This window comes from Copidosoma floridanum, unplaced genomic scaffold, assembly GCF_036245765.1.
Source record: "Copidosoma floridanum isolate Cflo_tuat_1 unplaced genomic scaffold, Cflo_Japanese_pri ptg000007l, whole genome shotgun sequence".
NCBI lineage: Eukaryota > Metazoa > Arthropoda > Insecta > Hymenoptera > Encyrtidae > Copidosoma > Copidosoma floridanum.
In genome coordinates, this window is record NW_028321884.1 from 1,731,853 (window position 1) to 1,757,189 (window position 25,337).

The 25,337-nt window shown below is 42.7% G+C and overlaps 2 protein-coding genes across 2 annotated transcripts; both read left to right on the top strand.

Moving 5' to 3' along the window:
* The first annotated feature begins 244 nt into the window (after positions 1-244).
* LOC106636250 (citron Rho-interacting kinase) lies at positions 245-7,059 on the top strand. The gene is made up of 13 exons (XM_014348594.2): positions 245-370; positions 889-1,150; positions 1,242-1,486; positions 1,553-1,999; positions 2,063-2,195; positions 2,271-2,794; positions 2,877-3,425; positions 3,502-4,845; positions 4,933-5,285; positions 5,360-5,520; positions 5,664-5,876; positions 6,063-6,318; positions 6,387-7,059. The coding sequence occupies exons 1-13, from the start codon at positions 347-349 to the stop codon at positions 6,496-6,498; spliced, it is 4,623 nt and encodes a 1,540-aa protein (XP_014204080.2). The 5' UTR covers positions 245-346; the 3' UTR covers positions 6,499-7,059.
* Positions 7,060-9,538: 2,479 nt separating this feature from the next.
* LOC106636313 (fatty acid synthase-like) lies at positions 9,539-19,334 on the top strand. The gene is made up of 23 exons (XM_089588602.1): positions 9,539-9,630; positions 9,696-9,953; positions 10,023-10,273; positions 10,349-10,580; positions 10,655-11,082; positions 11,159-11,452; positions 11,543-11,753; positions 11,914-12,074; positions 12,264-12,581; positions 12,665-13,103; positions 13,188-13,559; positions 13,626-14,018; positions 14,100-14,894; positions 14,969-15,314; positions 15,524-15,789; positions 15,857-16,352; positions 16,426-16,625; positions 16,702-17,120; positions 17,203-17,485; positions 17,555-18,039; positions 18,132-18,386; positions 18,478-18,729; positions 18,831-19,334. Exons 2-23 carry the CDS (start codon positions 9,761-9,763, stop codon positions 18,981-18,983), a joined length of 7,242 nt encoding a protein of 2,413 aa, XP_089444728.1. The 5' UTR covers positions 9,539-9,630; positions 9,696-9,760; the 3' UTR covers positions 18,984-19,334.
* Positions 19,335-25,337: the final 6,003 nt, after the last annotated feature.

Here is a 25,337-nt window from a genome sequence, read left to right on the forward strand (position 1 = left end):
CGCGAAATAACCGTTGGAAATTTTCGTTCCATGTACATACACATACTTACATGGTATTATAATCTACAGGCGCGCAGAGTAAGTACGTTACAGCGATGAGGGGGTGTTTAAATCATTGAGAATCGCAGTGTGTTGTAAAGAACTTTAATTATCATTTAATTCGTCGCCGGCACTACCTGCATCTATTGTGGGTGTGATACTGTCGATGTTTGTTGTTGTTGCGGCTGTTATTTGAATACACAAGAGAGCGGGTGGACACACCAAACGAATACGCTTGGAAGAAAAACTCAATTGCAAAAGTCGCGTGTACCGCAGCGGCTTGCGATTCATCGTCAGCAAAGAAAAAATGTCTTGTCTTCGGCAATTCGAGGTTAGCGCTTTCATTATTTGGCTGTGAGGGCTTTGTTTACGCCTCGTTTATCAAATCTACTGATGCCGTATCTTCTTTTTTTTTTTTGTTTACCACTGCCAGCTTTTTACTCGTTGTCAATTACAATTTGAGTATGTGCTTAACAAGTACTTCATCAAATATTTATTTCGTTCGTGGGAACTAAAAATATATACTTTTTCCATGCGAGGGATACCCGCCGGGTTTTAGGCCATGATGTTGTCCAAAGTTTCATGACTCTCAATTTCGTAATAAAAAACATTTACAAAGTTACCGAGCAGTATGTTTTATGACGAAATTTGTTATTTTCATGTATATACCTTGCCCAACTGTAAATTTAACTGTGCTTTTTTTCCAACCGAGTGCAACAGTTAATTATTATTTTTAATTCATTGATGAGTTTTTTGTTACTGGCCAGTCAATGAAATATTTCAAGAATTCAACGTATTTGTTCGATAAAGTGTTTGTATAAAATTTTTGTTTTTCTTCTCATCAATTAGACTAATGCGTTACTTGATAACATTGAGATGGAATTGCAAATGGAGAACAAGAGGAAAGAATTGAAGGAAATTAGAGAACAGAAGAAAAAGTTGCTTGCCTTGCAGGACAAAACAGAATCAAATTACAGGATGACGTCCAATCTGGAAAATCAACTGGAGGAAACGACAAAGAGATTAGAAATAACCTCCAGAGAAAGAGATAAATTTGAGAGGGAACTTGTCACAACTAAATCAGAATTAGCTGGAATCAAACGTACTCTGGGTATGCTATGAAATTACAATTGTTTTTTTCACAATTTGAAAAAATTTGATTTTAAGTCAAGTAAATGTTAATGATTTATGTATCCATGTAGACCTGGAGCGTCAAGAGAGAAGAGAATTAGAAACAAGAGCCTTAAATTTGATAAAAAGTGCAAAGAAAAAGTGGGAGAATGCAGAGAAAGACAAAGTTGCTCAACTGAATAAGCACATTGAATCTCAAACTGTACGCATCACAGAATTGTGTACGAGTAACAACGAAATGAGTTCTAGGCTACAGCGAATGGAGTGTGAACTTGAAACTGCCAATGCAGAACTTCATAAGTTAAGAGTCTTTCAGGTAAAGAAAATTTTTATATCTCACGAACGTGTAAAAAACGTTTTTCTTGATTTGATTGCATTTCAGGTACAATACAAAGAGTCTCTCTCCAAAATGCGAGAATTAAACCGTCAAAGTGCAGTTGGAGTTGAAAATAAGCTTGAACAGATATCTGCAAGAGCACACAATCAAATAGCAGAGCTTAGATCCAAGTTAGAGTTGGAAACTGCAAAAAACATTGAATTGGAATCCAAACTGAGGAATGAGCAAGATTCCAATCATTGCCGACAATCCAGACTCAACATGGGAATGGAATTGGCTCAAAATGAATTGAAAGACTGTCAAGAGCAGCTTAGAAGTTTAAAAGCAACAATTCCAGCGAGAGATGCTGAAATAGAGACACTGAAAAATCAGTTGCACGAAAAAGCTAAGCAGTTGGAAAGTGCAAACAACGCGGAACAATTTGCTGTTACGCTTCAAGAGCAAGTGGATAGACTTAAAATAGAAAATGATCAGTTGAAGAGACAATTGGAGGTAAGCATTTTTTATGTTTCAATAATTGGATTTTATTTTATAATCTTTCTTTCTCGTTTTTAGACTACCAAATCAGATTTGAATGAGACAGTAATAAATTTGGAAGTAAACGAAGCTCTTGCTGCGAATCTGGAAAAAGCTACACAAGATAAAGATGCGTTAGAAGAACGATTGAAAAATACTCTAAAAAAAGAAGGTTTGTACAAATTTTATTTATAATCTCTAGGGGTGTTGAATTTATTAACGAAATAATCGTATGCACGAATTTTAGAGGAACAAGGTAAAAAAGTTGGCGATCTGGAAGAGTTGGTGCGACGCTTTGAGAAAAGCGTAGTCAAGTTGGAAGCTGAAAATGCGACTCTTAGAAGTGGACAGAATCGTTCGTCCCTAAATCGTCGCTCGGGCTCAACAATTGAAGATACTGTAAAGATATCTAGTCTCGTGCAGCAAATCGAAAGCTTAGAGCAGCAGCTCAAGAGTTGCAAAGAAAATTTGTCAACTGAACGTCAAAATGCCAAACAGGCTCAGATAAACTTTTTTAAAAAGGAAAGGGAACTGTCGGAAGCAAATTTGGATAAAAGAATAGCTGTAAGGGAGGCAAAGGCGGCTGAAGAGAAGATAAAAAAATTGCAGGAAGAGAAACAAAGAGTTTCAGAAAGATTGAACAACAGGATCAAAGAAGATGATGAAAAACTTAAAAAAGCTGAAAAAGAGCTGGAGTCTTTGAAAGTTTCATTAGCTGATGCATCAAAAGAGGCATCACGAAACAAGCTTCAAGCTGATTCAGCTCAGAGAGTGAGTTTTTTTCGATGTTTTAAAATTTCAATATCCTTAATACTTTGTTTATAAAATGAATTGCATTTTCTTGTTTATTCAGGCTTTAACTCAGGCTAATAAGCAGATAGAGGAACTACAAAGCTCCAGTGCATCACTACGCCGTGAACTCGATTTTACTCGCAAACAGTTGCGTGGTAATGAAAGTCGCACGGATTCCATCCAGAGCGAAAATGAGCGGCTATCCACGAGGCTTGCTAAACTCAATGAAGAAAATAATGAACTTGAAGTGAAGCTCGAAAGGATACAACAACAAGCGAATGGGTACCAAGTGAACATAGACCTTTTGAAAGAAACCTGCACCGTTCTCGAGGAACAACTCAACGACTACGAGAAGCTTACAAGCAACCATGAAACGCGCGAGAATACATTGGTACAGGAAAAAATGAAACTCCAGAAGGACCTGGAAACAATTGAGACAAAACTGCGCGAGGCAAAGGTGGCTTTCAACGAAGAGAAAACGATGCGACTAGTGGCAGAACGAGCGATCGAGCGCCTCGAATCAGAAACTAGTGACATCGAGGAAGAGAGGAACGACTTGGTCAGCCAGTGCGACCAGTACAGGAAAATGACTCAGCAGTTGAACAAACAGGTAAAACAGAAGCTAACAAATTTTTTTTTTAGTATATGTCCCGATTAACTTATTAATCATTATATTTTGTCCCAAGGTTGCAGAATTACAGCAGAGATGCGAAAAATTAGAGTGCGAGTTATCAGAAATGAGGCGAAATCTTGAAATATCCAAAGCTGAAGCACGAATTGTAAAGGAGGAAAGTACGCAGCATCTCACACGAGTGCATCAGCTAAAGGAGGAGAATGAATCACTAAACATCGACTTACAAGACAGCGTGGATCAGAATCAAGACTTGAGAGAAAGAGTTGCTGAATTAGAGGAGGTGCTTACCGAAATGCGTCAGTTCTACCAAGAACGCGAGATGAAAGCAGGCAGTACTTGCCAACAACAGACCAAACTTATCGACTATTTGCAATTAAAGCTTGAGGAAAGTAGTAAGCGCAAGAAGAATGTGTGTAACAAGATTTTTGGTTCCAAGCAGAAAGAAAACATACCACCAGTAAACCCTAACGCCTTGCCCGTTGGTTATCGCGAGCTAGAAAATCAATTGGAACAAGAGCGGGCCAAAGTTAAAACGTTGACGGAGCAACTGCTTTCCGTTAAAGCCTCGCGGGCAATAAGTCCGACTCCTGTGTCGAATCATGCATCACCAGAAAAGCTGCACACAGACGTGTCTGACGAAGTTATGGCGAGACAGGCTTCCATGCAACGAATGCGGCACAACATACCGCACAGGTTCAATATAAGCTTGCCGATGAGGCCTGGAAAGTGCGCGGCATGCATGGAGTCGATACAATTCGGTAAGAGAGCGACAATTTGCAACGAATGCCAAATCATGACGCACGTCAAGTGTTCAACGTCGGTGCCGGCCAACTGTGGCCTTCCTGGAGGATTTGCGAGACAACTTGGCAGAAATTTAAGATCTAGCTCGGAGAGCTTGTCAAGTTTGGGTGGTAGTGTACAAACCTTGGCAATCGACGAGCCAGATATGATTCCCGAAAGAGACACTGGGGGCGGGATCAAGCCCCCGGAAAACTCTACCTTGATGGAGGGCTGGGTGAAATTGCCAGGTCGTGCCAAAGCTTCTTGGGAACGCAAGTACCTGAAATTAGATGGCTCTTGTCTGTGTACCTATGAACATCAGCCTAGTCCGGGAATGATGCCAATCAATCGGCTGGATCTTGCAGAAAAAGACGGCTTCATTGTTAGCGAGACGGTTCACCAGGCCGACGTGCCTGGAACTGCCAAGTCCGATTTGCCTTTCATACTTAGGATAGAATCTAAGTCACCTTCGACATGCTGGCCAACGTCTAGGCTGGATATAATGGCACTTAGTCAATTGGACAAGAAAAAGTGGCTCCAGGCGTTAAAAATGTATTCGAGTAAATTATCAAAGACCGAGATCGTTCATACAGTGCTGAAACTAGAGAAACATCAAGTAAAAAAGCTTTGATAAGATTCGCAACTTTTTTTTTTTTTTCTTACATAAATTTTACATTTGTTGATTAACTTGATATTATTTTAGTTGGATATAAATACTGCTGTAGAGTTGGAAGACGAGAATGTGATATTGTTCGGTGCTGAGGAAGGTCTATTTTCTTATCAAGTTGGTCGATCTCGTTGTTTAACGGCTATACGAGGCGTTAAAAAAGTCTACCAGCTGACGTTGCATCCGCATGTGGGTCTTGCTATGATGATAGCTGGTGAGGACCGTCAACTCGTTTCTTGTGATCTACGACAGCTCAAAAGTAATGCCTTGGCTGCCGAGTGCTCTAGACCAGCCATCAACACGAAAGCAGTGCTTACAGGATCCGACAGCTGTCACTTGTACCAAATCCAAGGAGAAATGCTTTGCGCAGCCACAGCCAGTCACGTAATGTAAGTCTGTTAATCTTTTTTTTTCTTGGGTGGAAAAATTTTTTTTTTTTTTTTTACACCGTGTGAAATTTCAGTTTACTCAAGTGGATAACAAACGAAGATTCTGGAGAATTTATAACTCTCAGAGAACTAGAGACACAAGAGCCATGCAGCTGTGCTTTATTTGCACGAAATCTACTGATTGTTGGTTGTCACAAATTTTTCCAAATCGATGTCAATAACTACTCTATTGACGGTAAGAACTTTACTAAATATCCATCGATTATAGCACTGCTAAGCGTCTTTATTAGTTAAAAAAAATTTTTTTTTGTCATACATGTGCTGCAACCCCATAGTAAATTTAAAAAAAAATTATCATTAACAACTGAATATTTCCAGATTTTCCGGAAGACGATGACAATTCAGTAAAAGCAGCTCTAAGCAGTGTGGCCAAACTAGGCATTTTTCCGATTCATGTATTAAATATTTCAAGCAGTTCCCATAACATTGAACTTTTACTTTGCTACAATGAGTTTGGAGTTTTCGTTAATGAAAATGGACAGAGAACCCGGAGCATTGACCCATCGTGGAGTCATCTACCTTTCGCATTTGGTATGGAAATTTACTTGCATTTTCAGTGTCTTTCTTGTCTATTCATTATTTTACTTTTTTAAAGGATTTTCTTTAAACTATATTGTTTCGTACTTATATTCAAATACGCACGATGTTTTACGGAAAAATAATTAAAAAAAAAAAAATATTTAATTTAATTCTAATCATTTACAATTTTGCTTTCAGCTTACCGTAAACCATATCTCTTTATCATTCACTTCTCATCGGTCGAAATTATCAAGCTCGACGCCGATTCCTACAGATCGTCTTCAGCGAATCCAGAGAAACAGTTGATAGAATTAAATAATCCAAGATATTTGGGATTAGCAGGACCTCGAGGAGTTTATGTATCCTCGGTAAATTCTATCCTGGAAGTTTTGAAAATTGAAGGACCCGCAAACTTGCAGAGCCAATGCAGCAGTCTCACAAGTCTAAATTCATGGTAAAAATTTATTTTTCAAATAAACTGACCACTTTTTTCCCCGAGTCAATATTTTGGTTTGATTTCAGTTCGCAAAACGATGATGACAGCTCATCTGAATTCAGTCTAACTCCAAGTTTAATAGACGTACTTGATGGTCAAGGAAAAAAAGTACACTTTGCAAATTCATACGATCACTGAAGATGGCATGACAAATTAAATTCTATACATGGCTTAATGATTTAATGCAACTTATTGTAAATCAAGCGCTGCAGCGAAACGCAAGCCGTATTTTGTATTTCATCAGCTTGTTTTATTTCCGAATAGAATTGACCGATCCAACCGTAATACTCAGTTATTAAAGTACTTATGTTTACTGAAAAAAGGAAGAAAAAAAAAGTCAATACTATATTTAGTTATCTTTGTATTTTACACAAATGAGTTCTTATTGAAAAAGTTTGGAAAATTGTACATCCGATAATATATATCATATTTATACATAACTTGTAGATACAAACACAGCTTAAAAAAGAAATTTGTCATACAACAATGTGTGGTAAATGTGTAATTATTATTAAATAACTAAAAGACTTGATAAGTAGCCCTCGTAAGATTTATCCCATGACTTTGGTAATTTGATATTACTAATTTATAAATATAAAAAAGTCACGAAAATTCTTGCCATAACTTTTGTAAGTGGCTATAATAATATAGTACAATGCATTTTCAGCAGCATTTTCTGTTGCAGAAATATATGCTCGTAAACTAAGTACTGCAAATTTATCTAATAGTTTTAAGAATTACATAATAAATGTAGAATAAATTTAACATATGTAAATTAAAATATGTATAACGTGATTTTTATAAAAATCGAAAGACTTTTCATCATATTTATTATTACATGCAGAAGTAAATTGTAAAATCATAAAATTTTAAGTAACTCAATAAATTCTCTTTTCTGATAATTTGATTGTATATTATAATTTACCACAAAAAATCCTCAGTATTTGTGTCATTTTACTAAAGCACATCATACACTAGCTCGTTACGGGAAAATGTTTCCAACTGTTTGTATTTTGTTGAAATTTTACGATTACTTTTTTGCAACTTGTGATAGTTTGCAATGATTATTAAAGAAATTTTTATAAGCTGTTTAATTTAAAAAAATTGAGAAAACAGACTAGGATCCCCCCGAAGCACTTGAATTAATAAATAAAAGTAACGAAAACCGTGTTCCGGGTTTTGTTCCCAGCTCGGTGATTTTAAATTCAATTTATACCGAGTAAAACAATAAGTGTATAAGTAAATGCAAGTGCAACAGTATGCCACGTATTCTCGTATGGCTTCCAAGTTACGGGATTTTTCGTAAATTCTGTTTTTTTTCTTTTTTTTTTTTTTCCATGAATAATGCAAATTTTATGATTTAACATGGAAAGCAGAAGGCAAGCTGGATTTACGTAAGTCCATTTGAAATTACAATGGCTCGAATTGAAAAAATTGAAAAATTCACCCCAAAAGTCTATATAAGCATGTTCGACACGAGCAGCATCCGCATAAAAAGTTTTTTTTTTCAAATTTTCGCATCGCTTCGTACTTTCCTACAGTTAGCGCTCGTTTTTCGCATCTATACATACATATACTGGTGTTTACCGCGATAGAAAAATATTATCAAGGTACGTACGACATATACACGTATACAGTCCAACACTACAGTGGCTCATGAAAGTTTGAAAAAAAAAAAGAAAAGAAAAAGTGTGTCACCGATATCCCGCAAAGAAAAAACATAGCAAATAATTGTGGTCCAATTACCCATCGCAAGTACTCATGCTCATGTTATTGTTCCACATGACATACTTTGTATACTATCATTACATTATATACCAAAGTGTAAATCCCTACACGGAGTTTAGCGTTTGAAATTGCCAGGTAGAGTGTGCACATGGAAAACATTCAAGGTATACATATTCGAAATTTTGTCAGACCTTTGATCTGGCGAAGCGCGACATCGGTCGGCGGTGGAGTATAGCCGTAAACGTTGTTTGTTGGAAAAATTCGTGCGCGCACCGTTTGCTTTGCATATTTTCCATTGTTCTGCGAAAAAGTGACCGATTTCTATAAGTGTGCGAAAAGATTCAGTCAACCATTTTTTGTCGTACGATCCAGCCTATCGCGCCGTTCGAGCCTTACATCTATTTGCCTTCGAGCAATAAATTCATATTATCGTTTTAAGTGTACATTACTTTTCTTTCTCGAAACGGTCACATCACTATACGCTTGTTACGCGTTGGTTTTTTTTTTTTTTTTTTTTTTTTTCTTCTATTCTTTCCTTTGTTGTGTGTTAATTACGTAGAAAATCAAATCGGTCAGCGAGAATACGAATTCCGTATAGATAATCCCGATAACGTAAAGTACATTATAGGGTACGTCAGAGTATTTCATGCGCAATCACCTTACGTCGCGTCTTCATCGTGGCTTCCAACGTTGTTTTAAAAATTCGAAAAACGTCTTTCACGTTTCGACAACCACCTTACACTGCCGTTGCGCAAGTGACATTACAAAGTCAAATAGGGTAGTTCTCAGGAAAAAAATCTTGAAAAATATAAATTTACATTCGTTAACATGTAAAAATTGAAAAAACCGAATGTTTTTCATTGTCTCCGTCGAGCTATCCACCTTTTTTTTCCATGACACGGGATTCGCCGTCGGCTGTTCGCAAATAGTCGCAAATACCACCGCACTACGGCAACACGCGCTTTTTTTTTTTTTTTTTTTTTTCACCCTCCACTACTGCTTGGGCAATGTACGTACAAATTTGTTTATACAAATGCGTGATTTACAGGTAACAAGTACTTGAATGAAAAACGAAAAAAAAAAAAGAAAATGCTTATAAAGTATTTGAGTAGGTATACGCGTTAAAGTCAAACTGACGCTAACGGTTGGTATCTCGAAACCAAATCGACGAGACCTTTTTCGTCAACTAGATACTTTAGTTTCCGCTCAAAAATTTATAAGTAAACGCACAAATGAATGCACGTTTGGGCAAGTGTACGTCCGTTTGTACGTGTGTGTATACGCGCGTGGCCTCTACCGACGATTAAATTTCAATTTTTGATTGACAAGTGGGGGTAACGCTCGGCCGGAATGATGTCGCGGTTATAAAAGACCCTGACCATTCAAATACTCTCATTCTCCGTGGCATCTGTTTTTTTTTCCACGATTGTTGTTGTTGTTGTTTTTTTTTTTTTTTTTTCTCTATCACTCGGCCACGGAGAAAGCCAGTGGTGTCCTGCCCACCAGTGGCCGCAGTAGTAGTTTCATAGACTCGTGCTCACCGTAGGTTAACAGTGTGCGTTGACAATTGGACTTTGAGTGACATTTGGTGGCATTATTTCCATTAGAAGGGAACGACAAGCACAACACACCGGCCTTTTGGACCAACGAGCAAGTATTGGAAAACTAGACCATGCAGTCGACGAGCGCCACTGCAGACCCGGACGTTCGTCCCCGGAAGTTGGCCCAACAACCCCCGGAGGAGGATATCGTCATAAGCGGCATTGCCGGCCGGTTTCCGGAGTCAAACAACATGAAACAACTCTACCACAATCTCATGTCGAAAAACGATCTGATAACCGATGACGACCGGCGCTGGAAGTTGGGTAAGTCCTCCTTATTTTAGTCCTCCTTTCGCGTAAGACTCGTATTCAAAAAAAAAAAAAAAACCACAGACCACCCGGAAATCCCTCAACGAACGGGCAAAATAAACAAGATCGAAAAGTTCGATTCCCTATTCTTCGGGGTGCACTTCAAGCAGGCCCACACGATGGACCCTATGTGCCGGATGCTGCTGGAACACGCGTACGAGGCCGTGGTCGATGCCGGGGTCAACCCGCGCACCCTACGAGGCTCCAAGACCGGCGTCTTCATAGGCGCCTGTTTCTCCGAGTCGGAGAAAACCTGGTTCTACGACAAACTACAGGTAGGCCTACTGCCCAACGACCGATGTGCACCTGTGACGTATATTCATTTCACTCGATTGTCCGGTTGGGCGTAGGTCAACGGGTTCGGGATAACCGGCTGCGCCCGGTCCATGCTGTCGAACCGCATCTCGTACTTTTTGGGCATCACCGGGCCCAGTTACACCGTCGACACGGCCTGCAGCTCGAGCCTCTTTGCCCTGGAGCACGCGTACAGAGCCATACGCGAGGGCCTGTGCGACGCGGCGATTGTCGGTGGGGCCAATCTGTGCCTCCATCCCTACGTGTCGATGCAATTTTTCAAATTAGGTGGGTATCGCGTACACTTGTTGCATGAGATTAGACAAGATGGAAACGAGAAATGTGCTCACGTAAGCGATTAGGCGTGTTGTCGGTGGACGGGCGTTGCAAGACCTTCGACGAGGAGGCCAACGGGTACGTGCGCAGCGAGTCCATAGCGGTGATATTCCTGCAAAAGGCCAAGGACGCGAAGCGAGTTTACGCAACGGTCGTCCACGGCAAGATCAACTGCGACGGTTTCAAGGAGCAAGGCGTGACCTTTCCCTCGAGCCACATGCAGGGCGTCCTGCTTAAGGAGTTTTACCTCGAGTGCGGCATTCCCCCGTCGCTGGTCAATTACATCGAGGCCCATGGCACCGGGACGCGAGTCGGCGATCCCGAGGAGGTCAACGCCATCGACTCGGTGTTCGCGGGAGACGCTCGCGATTCCACGGACCCGCTCCTCATCGGCTCCGTCAAGTCGAACCTTGGCCACAGCGAGCCCGCCAGTGGCCTCGTCTCCATCGCCAAGGTCAGGCCCCGATGATTTTTTTTTTTTTTCTTTTTTCATCCCATCGCGGTCGATCCAACAACTACAAATTATTCAGGTCCTGCTGGCGATGGAGTCGGGGGTCATCCCCCCGAACATAAACTTCAACAGGGCCAAGGAGGAGATCGGTTCGATCAGCGAGGGAAGGATAAAAGTCGTCACGGATGCCACGCCGTGGAAGGGTGAATTCGCCGGCGTGAATTCGTTCGGTTTTGGTGGGGCCAACGCCCATGTACTGCTCAAGAGGAACTCCAAGCAAAAGGTCAACGGGGGCCAGCCCAACGACGACCTGCCTCGATTGGCGGTTGTGTCTGGGCGAACGGAAGACGCAGTCAGCGCCATACTGACCGACGTAAGGGATTTATCATTCATACGCGAACGACCATCAAAACTTGCCACAAAAAAAGGTTGTTGCACTATGATATCGACGATTCGTTTGCAGCTGGAGAGCAAGCCCGTCGACGTCGAGTACCTGAGGCTGCTCCACGATATACACTCGGACGACATTACCAATCATCTGTACCGGGGCTATACGCTCCTGCCGGCTCATGGAGTCGCTAATTTCCCGACTAGAGAGATCAAACAGGTTTCCGGGACCAAGAGGCCGGTTTGGTTCGTCTTCTCCGGCATGGGGTCGCAGTGGCCGGGAATGGGTACGTTTCCATCTAATACGCGCCACCTCCTCGATTTGTCGTTCATCATGTTCCTCGATCTTTTCCTCCACTTTGTCCCGTAAATCCTAAATATTTCATTTGCAGAGTTGCGCAACGCGCATAACATATATAATACGATTGACCTTTTGCTTGCTCGCAGGTGAGGCTCTACTGAGAATACCCGTGTTTGCCCGGGCCATTGAAAAATGCGATGCGGCCCTGAAACCACTCGGCATCGACATTTTCCACGTCATTTCGAACAAGGACAAAAAGGCCTTCGACAATATTCTCCATTCATTCGTCGGCATCGCCGCTGTCCAAGTAATTATATTTTCAACGATTATCATTACAATGGTTAACACTGCAATATTATATATACGCAGTGGATGGCAAAAAAAAAGAAGAAAAAACATTTATACACGCGCAAAAGTGCTTGAAAAACAATTGACTAAAATCGTGCCAAAAGCATTAAATTTCACTGAGAGCTGCTTACAAAAAACGTATTTATAGATCGGTTTAGTAGACGTTCTCCGCTCGCTCGGCGTCGAACCGGACAACATAATCGGCCACTCGGTGGGCGAGTTGGGCTGCGCCTACGCGGACGGTTGCTTCACCGCCGAGCAGATGATCCTCGCGGCTTACTCGCGCGGCCTCATCTCCATCGAGACCAAAGTCATCCACGGCTCGATGGCGGCTGTAGGCCTCGGCTACAAAAATTTGAAACCCATCTGCCCGCCGGACATCGAGATTGCCTGCCACAACGCGGCTGACAGCGCGACCATCAGTGGGCCAGCAGAGTCCATGAAGGCTTTCGTTGCCGAGCTCCAGGTGAGATGGACGATGAAAAAAACAAAAAAAAAATGAAAAAACTCGGAGATCGGTTGTCGCACTACAGCGTAACGATGTTTCAGGCAAAGAACATATTCGCGCGGGAGGTGGCGTGCAGCAACATCCCGTACCACAGTCGTTACGTGGCCCCGGCGGGGCCGAGGTTGCTGGCAACCCTCCAAAAATTGGTGCCGTCTCCAAAGCAGCGCAGCTCCAAGTGGCTGAGCACTTCGGTGCCGGTCGACAAGTGGGACAGTCCGGAGGCTCGCTACTCCTCGGCGGAGTACCACACTAACAACCTCCTGGGCTCGGTCCTCTTCGAGGAGGCCTCGGTCTTCATCCCTAAGGACGCCATTGCCATCGAGATAGCGCCCCACGGCCTCCTCCAGGCGATCCTACGGCGATCACTCGCCCCGACGGTCGCCAACATACCCCTGACCCAACGGGGCCACGAGGACAACGTCCAGGTGCTACTCCAGGCGATCGGCAAAATGTACAACTGCGGACTCCAGCCCCAATTGGGTACGAGAAGAACAACATTATTTTGCTATTATTTCTCCTATTCGTGGAGTGTGTTTGAAACGGGGCGATGCCGATGAATTGCAGCCAACCTGTATCCGGCTGTGGCTTATCCGGTGAGCCGGTCGACGCCGATGATATCGCCGCTTATCCAGTGGGAGCACTCCGAGGACTGGTACGTCACCAACTACAAGTCGCAACAGAACAACACCTCCGGCGAGAGGATCGTCATGGTAGCCCTGACGGACAGCGACTACGAATCTATGGCTGGCCACGTGATAGACGGGCGCAACTTGTTCCCGGCCACGGGTTACCTGTGGCTGATCTGGCAGACCCTCGGCATGATGCAGGGCGAACTCTACATCGAGATGTCGGTGGTCTTTGAGGACGTCAAGTTCCTCAGGGCCACGCAGATACCCAAATCCGGGGAGGTCGAGTTCACTCTGATGGTGCAAAAAGGTGAGAGAACATATCATTAGATAACGGTAATCTTTAAAAGCGGCAAATTAACAACGATGAATCCAGGAACCGGTAGATTCGAGGTGGTCGAGGGTGGCGCGGCGGTCGTGACGGGGTTCGTGCGCTCAACCACGACTCCGGCCGCGGAGAAGATCAAGACGACCAGGGTCCCGAGTAACGAGCCAGAGGTCATGTCGTCCCGCGACATCTACAAGGAGCTCAGGATTCGTGGCTATCATTACACGGGCGTGTTTTGCAGCATGAGAAGCTCAACGGCCAACGGCTTGAAGGGCCAGATCGAGTGGTGCAACGACTGGGTCGCCTTCATGGACAACATGCTGCAGATAAAGATACTGGGCACCGACACGCGCGGCCTTTTTGTCCCGACGGGCATCAAAAAACTCATCATCGACACCAGCGCCCACCTCAGCCAGATCAAGTTCGGCGAGCAGGGCAAAAGTAATTGATTTTTCCTTTGATAATATATATATATATATATACACGATACCAATGCGTACACATGTTAATGATCTTCTGCAGAGTTTCCGGTGTACGTCGACAAACTGAACGACACCATAGTGTCCGGTGGCGTGGAGATACGTGGTCTAAAGTCGAGTGCCATCCCACGCAGGAAGCCGGCCGGCAAGCCGATCCTCGAGGAGTACAAGTTTGTGCCGTTCGTCGACGCCGGCGAAGCTAGTCTGAGGGAGGTCGCCAAGGTCGTCTCTCAAATCGCAGTGGAGAATCACATGGGCATCAAAGTCAAGACCGTGGAACTCATCTCGGAGCCCGACAAGATCTCCCCGAAGGACGTCATATCGCCCTTGATTGTCGAGTCCCTGGAAGACATGCCGCTCATCCAGGCGGAAACCATCATTCTCAGTACCAAGAGCAAGTTCAGCGAGGAGTTTGCCCTGCCCCCGAGTATTTCCATAGTCGATCCGAAAAAGGCCAGCGCGGACGCGAATTCTCTCGTGGTCGTTGGCCATCGGCTCTTGACCGACACTTTGGCGGACAATTTGGGTTTGTTGCTCCGTGAGGTCAAGCCAAACGGATTCGTACTGACTCGAGAAAACGCAAGCGACGCCAGTAAGTTGGACCAGCTTGCTCAGAGCAGGGACTTGACCGTTGTTCTGGCCAAGAGGCACGAAAGTCACGTGTTCGTTCTTTTGAGAAGGCAGGAAAAGTTGCGAGCCCAAATTTACGTTGTGCACGTCAACAACGAGAAGCTCGACTGGGTCGACGACATGCGCAAGGTCATGGCTGAGGCCCTGAAGAACGAAAATACCGCAAACTCGCGAGTCCTCCTCGTTGGCCAGGGGAACTTTGAAAACGGTACGAGCTCGAACAAACTTACTCTCCGGAGTACTTTTTTTTTCCTTCCTACAACGGTATCGTTACTTCCTAAGGTCTCATGGGCTTGATCAACTGCCTGAAGCTCGAGCCAGGTGGCGAAGTAGTTCGCGCAGTCCTCGTTCAAGATCCGAGGGCTCCGAAATTCGATTTACAAGATCCCCTGTTCGCCAACCAGGTGAAGAAGGACTTGGTGATAAACGTCCTCCGCGAAAACGGGGCCTGGGGAACTTATCGGCACGTGGCCCTGCCACCGGTCGAACCAAAGCCAGTTCGCTATGGATGGGTCAATCAGGCGGTTCGTGGTGACTTGAGCTCATTAATTTGGCAAGAAGGCCACGTGCAAACGAACAAGGAAGCCAAGAACATCGTCGGCATTTACTACTCCAGCGTCAATTTCAAGTACGAACGAAACCGCAATAACACACATACAATTTGTATTATCGGAGTTGGGAATCGAAAAACACTCGTACACACATGTTTTTTTTTCTTCTCCAAAATACCAGGTGTTATTGAAAACTCACTTTTTGATTGTGCCCAACTCAGCTAGTATTGACATTTCATTAGGTGGATCAACTGTATCCAATGATATTTTAATTTACTCGTGTTAGGGACGTGATGCTGGCAACGGGGAAACTAGCCGTGGAAGTCGTAGCCAAGACGAGGCTGAGCGCGGAGAGCGTCATCGGCATCGAGTACAGCGGCATCGACAGCTCGGGTAGGCGCGTCATGGGCATGATGGAGAGCCGAGGACTGGCCAATTTGTGCGTCGGAGATCCCGACCTCATGTGGCAAATCCCCGACAACTGGACCCTCGAGGACGCGGCTACCGTCCCCTGCGTCTACGCGACCTGTTACTACGCCCTTTACCAAAATGGTAAGTACAACCAGGTGTACCACCAGGAGTCAAACCATACCTAACGTGGTCGCTGTCGCGTCAACAGGCCAAATGAAGAAGGGTGACAAGGTGCTGATCCACGCGGGTACCGGTGGCGTGGGCCAGGCGGCCATACACCTGGCCCTGTACGAGGGTTGCGAGGTTTTCACGACCGTGGGTACCCCGGAGAAGAGGAGGTTCATCCGCGAGCACTTCCCCCAGATCCCGGACAACCACATCGGCAACTCCCGCGACACCAGCTTCGAGCAGATGATAGCCGAGCAGACGGATGGCCAAGGCGTGGACATTGTCCTCAACAGTCTCGCGGAGGAAAAGCTTCTGGCGTCGGTGAACTGCCTGGCTTGGGGTGGACGCTTTTTGGAAATCGGCAAGTTTGACCTGTCGGCCGACAATCCCTTGGGTATGGAGTGTTTCCTGCGCGAAATCAGCTTCAAGGGCATACACCTGGATCGCGTCATGACCGCGGACAGCCGGGCCAAGCGAGAGTTGCAGATGCTCATGGCCCCGGGGCTCAAGAATGGCGCAATCAAACCACTGGTCAGGTAATAATCACAACTATGTTGCCCCATTCATTTTGTAGTTTACAACACACATCTAATGATGGCGTCTCCGAAGGACCGTCTTCCCGAAAGACCACGTAGAGACGGCTTTCCGGCACATGGCGGCTGGTAAACACATGGGCAAGGTAATCATCAAAGTAAGGGAGGAAAAGGAGCCAATAGATACACCGATATCGGCCTATCCGCGTTACTACTGCCTCGCCGATCGGAGCTACGTCATTTTAGGTGGCCTCGGCGGATTTGGCCTCGAACTAGGTACGTACACCCCGTATAATGTATCATGTATACAGTGTCACACGAGCAAAAGCTATGGAAACTGTTTTTTCCACAGCTGATTGGTTGGTCTTGCGAGGAGCAAGAAATTTAGTCCTGACGTCCCGAAGCGGGATAAAAAATGGCTTTCAAACGATGCGCATCGAGATATGGAAGAGTTACGGGGTCCGGGTGAGCGTGGTAGCCGGGAAGGACGCCTCCGTGCCGAAGGATTGCCAGTCCATCCTGGAGACCGCTGCTGGCCTTGGCCCTGTGGACGGGATATTTAATTTGGCGGTCGTGCTCAACGACTCGCTGTGGGAGAGCCAGACGCAAGAATCCTTCCGGGAGTCGTTGCGGACAAAGGCTTGGGCAACCAAAAATTTGGACGCGCTTTCGCGCAAGCTGTGCCCCGGGCTCAGGCACTTTGTCGTTTTTTCGTCGGTATCTTGCGGAAGGGGCAACGCCGGCCAAACCAATTACGGAATGGCCAACTCCGTAAGTACAGTTGTTGGGTGTATAATTTTCTTTGGTACGCACTTGAACTGGTACAAGTGAAAAAACAACCGATGATCGTCAGGTGATGGAGCGAATCTGCGAGAGACGCGCGTCCGAGGGCTACCCGGCACTTGCGGTCCAATGGGGCGCCGTGGGCGACGTGGGTCTCGTCGCGGAGATGCAGATGGACCACAAGGAATTGGTCATCGGCGGGACCCTCCAGCAGGGCATATTCTCTTGCCTGCACGAGCTCGACGGGCTGATGCAGCAGAAACGAGCCGTCGTGTCCAGCATGGTGGTGGCCGAGAAGAAGACCAGCGGATCCGGCGTCCTCAGCATCACCGACACGGTCCTCAATATCATGGGTAAGGCGTTCCCCCCCCCCCCCATTCATCAGTAGTATTTTATTGCGTTCGCTCGCGCTTTGCCAACAGGTCTCAAGGACTTGAAGGGCGTGAGTCCGAACGCCTCGCTGGCCGAGCTGGGGATGGACTCGATGATGTCCGTGGAGATCAAGCAGACCCTCGAGCGCGAGTTCGACGTTTTCCTCACGGCCCAGGACATTCGGGGCTTGAACTTTGCCAAATTGCAGGAGATGACCGTGGAGGCGGAGAACGCCCAGCAACAGCAGTTAAACACGACCTTGGGCGAGGTGGGGCCCGACGCGGAGCAGCAGGTAAACCTGAGGCCAGCGTCGCGTCTACTCGGCGACGGCAACGTCAGCCTCGAGACGTGCGTCAGGCTACTGACTAAGGAGGAGTCGGACAGGAGCGAGATCTTCCTGATACCCGGTGTCGAGGGTTTTGCTTCCGTGTTCATGAGCTTGGCCTCGAAAATTCGGGCGCCCGCCACTTGTCTGCAACTGGAGATCAACAACGATTGCCAGAGCATCGCCTGCATGAGTGACCTGTTGTTGCCGGTGAGCTCGCGTACACCTACATACATATATATATCGACCTTGATTTTCAATCCCAAATTATGGTAAAAAAAATATAAACTTTTTGGTCGTAGCACGTGCTGGAGAGGAGCAAAAATCGCCAGGACTTCACTCTGGTGGGTTACTCCTACGGGAGTTTGTTGGCGATAGAGTTGGCGAGACGACTGGAGGAGCGAGGCCTCGCCGGGCAATTGATCCTGATTGACGGTGCCCCGGAGCCGGTCAAACTCATGCAAAAGTGCTACACGCACAACAACAGCGACCAAGAGTTGCAAACCAAAGCCATACTGGACATCATCCTTGTTCTGTCTCCGGCCCACGCTTCTAACGTACCTAAATGCATTTCTTTTTTTTTTTTTTTTTTTTTTTCTTTTTATTTACCATTCTTCAACACGTAACGTAAAAATGATGGATTTTCAGTTAAAAACGGCGCTAGAAAAGTGCCAAAAGTGGGAGGAAAAGGTGGAGGCTCTAGTGCAGATTTACCCACCCTCGAGGCTCAACATGTCGGACGAGAACTTCCGAAATCTGTGCAAGTCCCTGTACAACCGGATCATTGCTCTGCAAACCTACAGCACGTCAAACATGTCGCCGATCAGAGCGCCGATCACTCTGTTGAAGCCAACGATTCCTAGTATTCAGTACGACGCTGATGATTACGGTCTATCTCAGGTATAACGCGATGATGATGATTATTATTTGGCGGGTGCAAATGACGCGTTCGAGGGAATCATTGGTACATGATTGAATTTGATTATTAAACGACGTTTCAGGTAACGAAGAGCAAAGTCAGCGTGTACACCGTGCCGGGTAATCACGTGACAATGCTGGACAATGAGAGGATTGCGAGTGTAATCAATGGATGCGACGTTGAGGACACGAATGCATTCAAGGCCGAAATATTAGGAAAAAGTAAAAAGCTATGAAAAATAATAACGCCCACTTGATCATCAGAACAATGATGGAAATATATAGTGTACATTCGTCGCCCGCTGTTGGAACTTTGCACGTTCAAATTTTCCACCAATGTATTTCTCTTAACGTTTAATTAACTAATCCCTAGTTTTTAGTGTGTAAATGATCAATAGTCATATGTTTATGATTAAACACGCGGATTTCCTTTTACTTGTGTTACATACTATAACCACCATATATTACGCACACCCAAGTGCAACCAAACACTTTTAAACTTGAAGGTTCCAATTGCGCATTATAAATGTGAATAATCGTTTCATTTGAATAAAGCCAGCTTGAGTAAAATCTCATAATTGTTTTAATTTGAGTGCAGTGTATCATTTATTACTTGTGACCGTATATCATTTAAATAATTCACAATGTTCACATTCAAAAACGAAAATGATGCGAATACAATGGGAAATAATAAATAAAAATAAATTCTTCAGCTCAAGAAACTCTTTTTCAAATACCCTGACGTTACTCTATATACTCTCGCGTGACAGAGCCCGCCCACACTCATATACTTTTGGCAGCCGCGGCGTGGTAACAATTGTGGGCGGGCCGAATCACTGGCTCCACCCCCTATTACATACATATAGCCATTAGTGAGTGTACTATGTGTGGTGTTACACAGTCACCCTTTTGCCTGTCTGATACCCACCAAAGAGCCCCTGGCAATCAAATTATTTCGTGATTTTATTCCACAATAGTTTTTTTTTTTTTTATGTTAATTATGTTACTTCGTTGCGTAGTGGAGTTGTGAAATCATACTGAAAATTAAATTGGAATACATTCAAACTTATTGGATAACTTTCGCAACCAATCTCGCAATATCTATCTGTTTTTATGTTGGAGACTCGAAGAGTTGGAAAATAATGTTAAGGAGAGTATTTACGGAAAGGTAGACTGGTCCCAAAGAAAACAAACGAGAAACGGAGCTTATCGACTATGGGGCCTTAATTATATGTGACGCGTGACGCCTCATTCTTATACATTTTTAACAAAACTTGATTAATGTTTGTATATGCTAACGTATGGTATGAGTATTGCCTTAGTTATTTACGTGACTAGTACAGAAAAGACAGTTTCCCACGCGAGTAGCGATAATGAAGCTCGCAAGGGTGGCTGAAAACCTCGAGAACGAAGGATACGAGATACGAGTGTGTGACGTTGCCACGATGTGCGTAAAACAGTGAACAAAATACCTATTTTCTACTACTGTTACAAAACACCACAATGAAGCATATAACATCAAAACTCCCATTTTCGGTTCGATCGAAACAAAAAAATTGGACTGGTAAAGCTAAACAGTCCAAAGTTGCACTACCAATTAGTGTTGATGAAAAATAATATAAATCTTCAAGTTATCATGTTTTATTACGCAATAGGCTGCTTTTACGTTTGTTTGGCTGTAAATAGTACAAGCCTTCACTGACAATGTAAGCGCAAACATATTTTCTCGTGCCTACTAGTTTTAAGAGAGATAATCAAGTGGAGTCCCGCAATAGAAGCAGAGTTTTGTGTATCAAAAAGAATACGTCCTTTGGAAAAACTTGGTAACCCTGGATTTCAATCAATATTTCACAGATGCAACGGTTTGAGCTTATTTTCAACAACATCAAGCGCAATTGTATACATTTGTTTTTTAATACTAACATAACAGTCGTTAAAAAGGGAGCATCAATAAATTTTACCCCGTAGTATGCAACATACGAAAAGAGCAATAAAACGAGGGCAGTGGGTATACCGAGCTTCCACGTAGCAAACGAGCGCGGAGCGTATACTAAACTTACTCTCACTCTAAAAGAATAATTAAGTAAGTTGGGCATGTAAATCGAGCTGTGATTGCAAGCGCACGATTCCCCCTGTGTCGTGAAGATGCTCATTGCGCATTTAACGCAAATAATGCTCCGCGTCTAGGTAATAGTTTTGCCAACTCTTTTAACTAAAAATATGGCAAAAATGATTTTTTTTTTTTTAAATTATTGTGCCGTGTAATTATCAAATAAACGCAAAAAATATGACAAAAACGTTTTATAAATATCACTAAGAGTAAACATAAAGAAAAAATATGAATAATGCATTATTTGCTGCACTACTGAGGTTGAAACAATTTTTTTAATTTATCATTATAATTTTTACATAACAGAATTTTGGACAAAAAAGAAAAAAAAAGCTTTTTTTTGATGCTACAAAAGATTTACTAAATACAAAAAATTTAAGTGTTTTTTTTAAATTTTTTTATTTATTCTTTAGAAATTAGAGAAAATTAAAATAAAATTTCAAAAAAAGTAGAAACAATGTGTACTTTTTTTGGCTGATAAGATTAAAATACCAAATACTACAGCCGTTACTGTTTATGATACTGTCGTTAAGAAAACGTATTTATGAATTCTCCCGAACTATGATTTTTCATGCATTAAAAAGCTTCCACGTTTACAAAAAATAAAAGTTACTTGTTTAATTTATAGAATGGCCTTAGCATGTATTAATACGTTAATGGAGAGAGCAGGGTCAACTGACATGTTTGCAATATAATTAGGGTATATCTGTACATCTACATTGATTTACCGATTCGCTTGACCAAAGAGGCTCGGTGACAACTTGAATCGCCCCAAATCGCCGTACCTACTCATCTTATTGAAATCTGATGAAAAAAAAAAAAAAAGGTTAACGAGGTGAGGCACCGAATGATGTCTTGGCACAATCGATCATTGTACTATATGACCGACGAAAACTATTCCAAGTTTATATTACAAGACAAAGTGCGCGCAACAAATTTTTCTTTTCTATCGTGCAATTAAGTATAAAAAAAAATGTTTCGTTTGATCAGGCATGTCCATGTAAATGAAGAAAATATTTAAATCAAAATTTTTCAAAGCAACTGACCGAAAAAATTTAATGGATGTACCTTTTTCTAAAAAAAGCCACGTCTTTGGAAAATCACATACTTTCGATGAGCAGAAAAAAATAGAGGTATCCTGTTTTCGGAAGTTTAGCTATGAAAATTAATCCATACGTTGGTCACCGTTGAGATTATTGTTTCGTTTACTGACCTGGTTATCATTAAAATAAAATATTATAAATACATGTTAAATTACAGTTGAAAAAAAGATTTTAAAAATTGAGTAAAAATAAAAAAATAAAAAAATAAATAAATATAGTTCATAAAAGTATAAATCGGAGGGAGCTTGAGTAGATGCAGATCTAATGCAACATCCATCCAATAACCCTTGACACTGGCCACGCTGTATCGACGATACCTCGACCTCCATATTCATTAGTGCTTACGCGCTGCTCGTGTTTCCCTTGCCTTTTATTCGCTTTTTCGTCGGACACGAATTAAAACGCAACGAAAAAAGAGGTGGACTATTCGACGGGACAACCAACCGAAAATTCATCGAGCTCGCCTATACACATTTAATCTTTTGCGATCGTCTGTGCTGACCGGCTAAGTACGTGTATTATAAATATAGGTGTATATATACAAGCTATTGAATGGTGGCTATACTTCTTGGTTGTTTGCATACACATGGTTATTCCAATCGAATGCATTGACTTTAAACTTTTGGATGCTTACTATGCGCGCCGGTTAAAAGTTTCGCAACCTATTTTCCCTCTGCCGAAGCATCAACAACATTTTAGATTTTTTTACGTATTTACTCAATGACAACGTTAATATAATCATGATAAACGTTTTTTCTTAAAACTATAAAAATTCTGGGTTTTAGAAGATTTTTACCATTTACGAGTAGTTCAAAAATACTTTACTTCAGTCAGTCGCAAGGCATTCGTTCATAAAAAAAAAAAAAAAAATTGTCTTACCACTATGAAGTAAATCAGTAGATTTGTTCAAGCCACTTTTGGTTCGGTTCTCTTAACAAAATATATCTATATAATATAAGGAACCGAACAGAACTGGTTCTGTATATATAGGTTACACTACCTAATAAGTTACACTTCGCCAAACGTAGGTATATCGCGACGTCGATCGGGAAGAATAAAAATGCCAATTTGGAACGTGATGAAAAGGTAATACGTTTGGATGAAAAAAAGGGACAATTTATTATCAATATGTAAATTGGCCGAACTGCTACCCTAGTGGCGGCGCGTCTTATTCCCTTGGACGAATGACATCGTATGGGAAAAGACGTGCCCATTGGCAGTTTTTCGATTCATGTTGGCTGGCAGTACAGACTGGTCTTTGCCACCCGTGGAAAACGGAGACGGGCGCTCATGCGATGACTCGTTCCGCGATTAGCATCATCGACAACAATTTAAATTTCCTTTACTCTGTTTTTTTTTTTTTTTTTTTTTTTTTCTTCTTTCGAATTTTCTATTGTTTCTTGGAAAGCTTGGCGCTGATACGAGTACGCATAATTACCGAGCAAATGCAGATTCCAGCGTCGGCTGACCATCAGGCGTTTTATTTGCGCGCTCAGGTCTCGGGCAACATTAAAGTAGGTACTCGCTTATTACCGCCACCCAAGCACCCCTGCTCTCACTTTTCGTTTGTCCATCAAAGTGCAAGTACTTATACATATATACCTATATGAAGCAATTCCCCACTACTCGGACACGCGTAGGAAATAATTTGCTTTGCAACAACTGCTTATACATCCCATACCTACTCCTTAAACTTCTAAACATATAACTCGTGAGTTACAATTTTATTTAACCAACATTATAATATTACATGGATATATTTAAGGCTTTCAAGGTTTTCATTTACTAATCGATTTTAAAAAATTTTCGATTGACATCCGATTTTTTTTGGGAGGGAGGAAGAGTCTTCATTAATGGCTTGAGAATTTGTTTGAAAATTTAAACTAAAAGTGAGCTCTACATTCACAACACAAAAAAAAAAAAAAAAAAAAAAAAAAAAAAAATGATAATTTCATCGCCATTACCGTAAACTATGTATCTACTCGTGAAAGCCAAGCGCTATAATTTTCATTCTCGAGTAGGTATAGGTAGGTATACAGAACAATGGGTAAAAACGTTTAAAATATCGTAAAACAAGTTTTGTAATTTATCAACGGCTTACTTTTTTTTTTTTTTTTTTTTTTTTTTCTAACAGATAATACCTACAAGTTTGAATGTACAAATAAAGAGTGTGTTCTACTTTTTAAATTCATGTAATTTGTAACTTTTGCCACATAAGAAATGGCGTACTCAAACTTGTTAGTTAACATGGATTTAAATGGAAGGGGGGCCCCTATGTGTTGTCGCGGCAGGAGTCTTTAAATGCTTTCCCCTATGTCCACTGAGGGTCGAACAGTTAAAAGTGACCCAAGATATTATTACAATATTATGTATCTGCTCTTCATAAAAAAAAAAAAAAAAAAAAAAAAGGCAGATTCAAGTTCGATTGAACTGAATGAATCGGCTCTGGATGATGTTATTTTCAGTGGACATGGATGGTGAAACGTGATTTTTAATTTTACCTATTTTTTTAAATGGGCACTTTGGATCAGATCAACATCTTACCGATTGATTTATTAATTGTTTATTTCTTACCCTGGTTAGATCAAAATAATGCAACAATGATAGAAAATCGCAAAAAAAAAAAATTTTAATTTTTTCAACGCTGTATATTCTGCCAGAAACCTTTTCCATGCGTCCCAAATGAACGAGACGAAATGGAAAAAAAAAAAAAAAAATAGTATTCGAGATCGTATTAATAAAAATGTTCAATATCACCTCATACATGTATAAACGTACACACTCACATGCATGTATATATATATAAATATACGTACTCATATATAGACAAGAAGCGAAGATCGGTTCGACGACTCGGGCATTCTAATTCGGCCATCGGTCGAGCATCGATCGACCTGGGACCCCCTGCCTAAATCCCTCATACATGTGGTGTATATACATAATATATACACACATATATATATATGTATATAGGTGCGCCCACTTGGTTATCTATACCAATCCTATCCATGTGTACCGTGAGAAAAGACCGCTGTTATAAAAGCTCTTCCTATGCCAGCGCGGCGTCCCAGTTGCAATAATACTCGCGCTCCCTCCATATACTGACACTGCGACGCGAGAGTACCACCGTGCCCTCGTGTCAACCCCCTCCCCCACCCCCTCTTTCTTTGGTTTTTTTTTTTTTTTCACTCTATATAGACGACCCCCGAGGGGTTTCTACGGGATAGCCGAAACGATCATTGAAAGGTTGCAGCTCGGGGTGACCCGCTCCTCAAACAATATATATATATATCGCGCCACGCAACGATAAGCTGGGCAGAGGGAAGGACAGGGAAGAAATAATTCAAGATAATAAAAAAAAAAGCAAAAAAATAACA

What these genes read in the sequence shown, in the direction of transcription:
- LOC106636250 (XM_014348594.2), top strand. Translation starts at nt 347, where the DNA reads ATGTCTTGTCTTCGGCAATTCGAG. An exon ending in ATAAGTTAAGAGTCTTTCAG is followed by an intron (nt 1,487 to 1,552) that starts GTAAAGAAAATT and finishes ATTGCATTTCAG; the next exon opens with GTACAATACAAAGAGTCTCT. An exon ending in CTCACAAGTCTAAATTCATG is followed by an intron (nt 6,319 to 6,386) that starts GTAAAAATTTAT and finishes GTTTGATTTCAG; the next exon opens with TTCGCAAAACGATGATGACA.
- LOC106636313 (XM_089588602.1), top strand. Translation starts at nt 9,761, where the DNA reads ATGCAGTCGACGAGCGCCACTGCAGACCCGGACGTTCGTCCCCGGAAG. An exon ending in GCCTCGTCTCCATCGCCAAG is followed by an intron (nt 11,083 to 11,158) that starts GTCAGGCCCCGA and finishes CAAATTATTCAG; the next exon opens with GTCCTGCTGGCGATGGAGTC. An exon ending in CGGACTCCAGCCCCAATTGG is followed by an intron (nt 13,104 to 13,187) that starts GTACGAGAAGAA and finishes GATGAATTGCAG; the next exon opens with CCAACCTGTATCCGGCTGTG.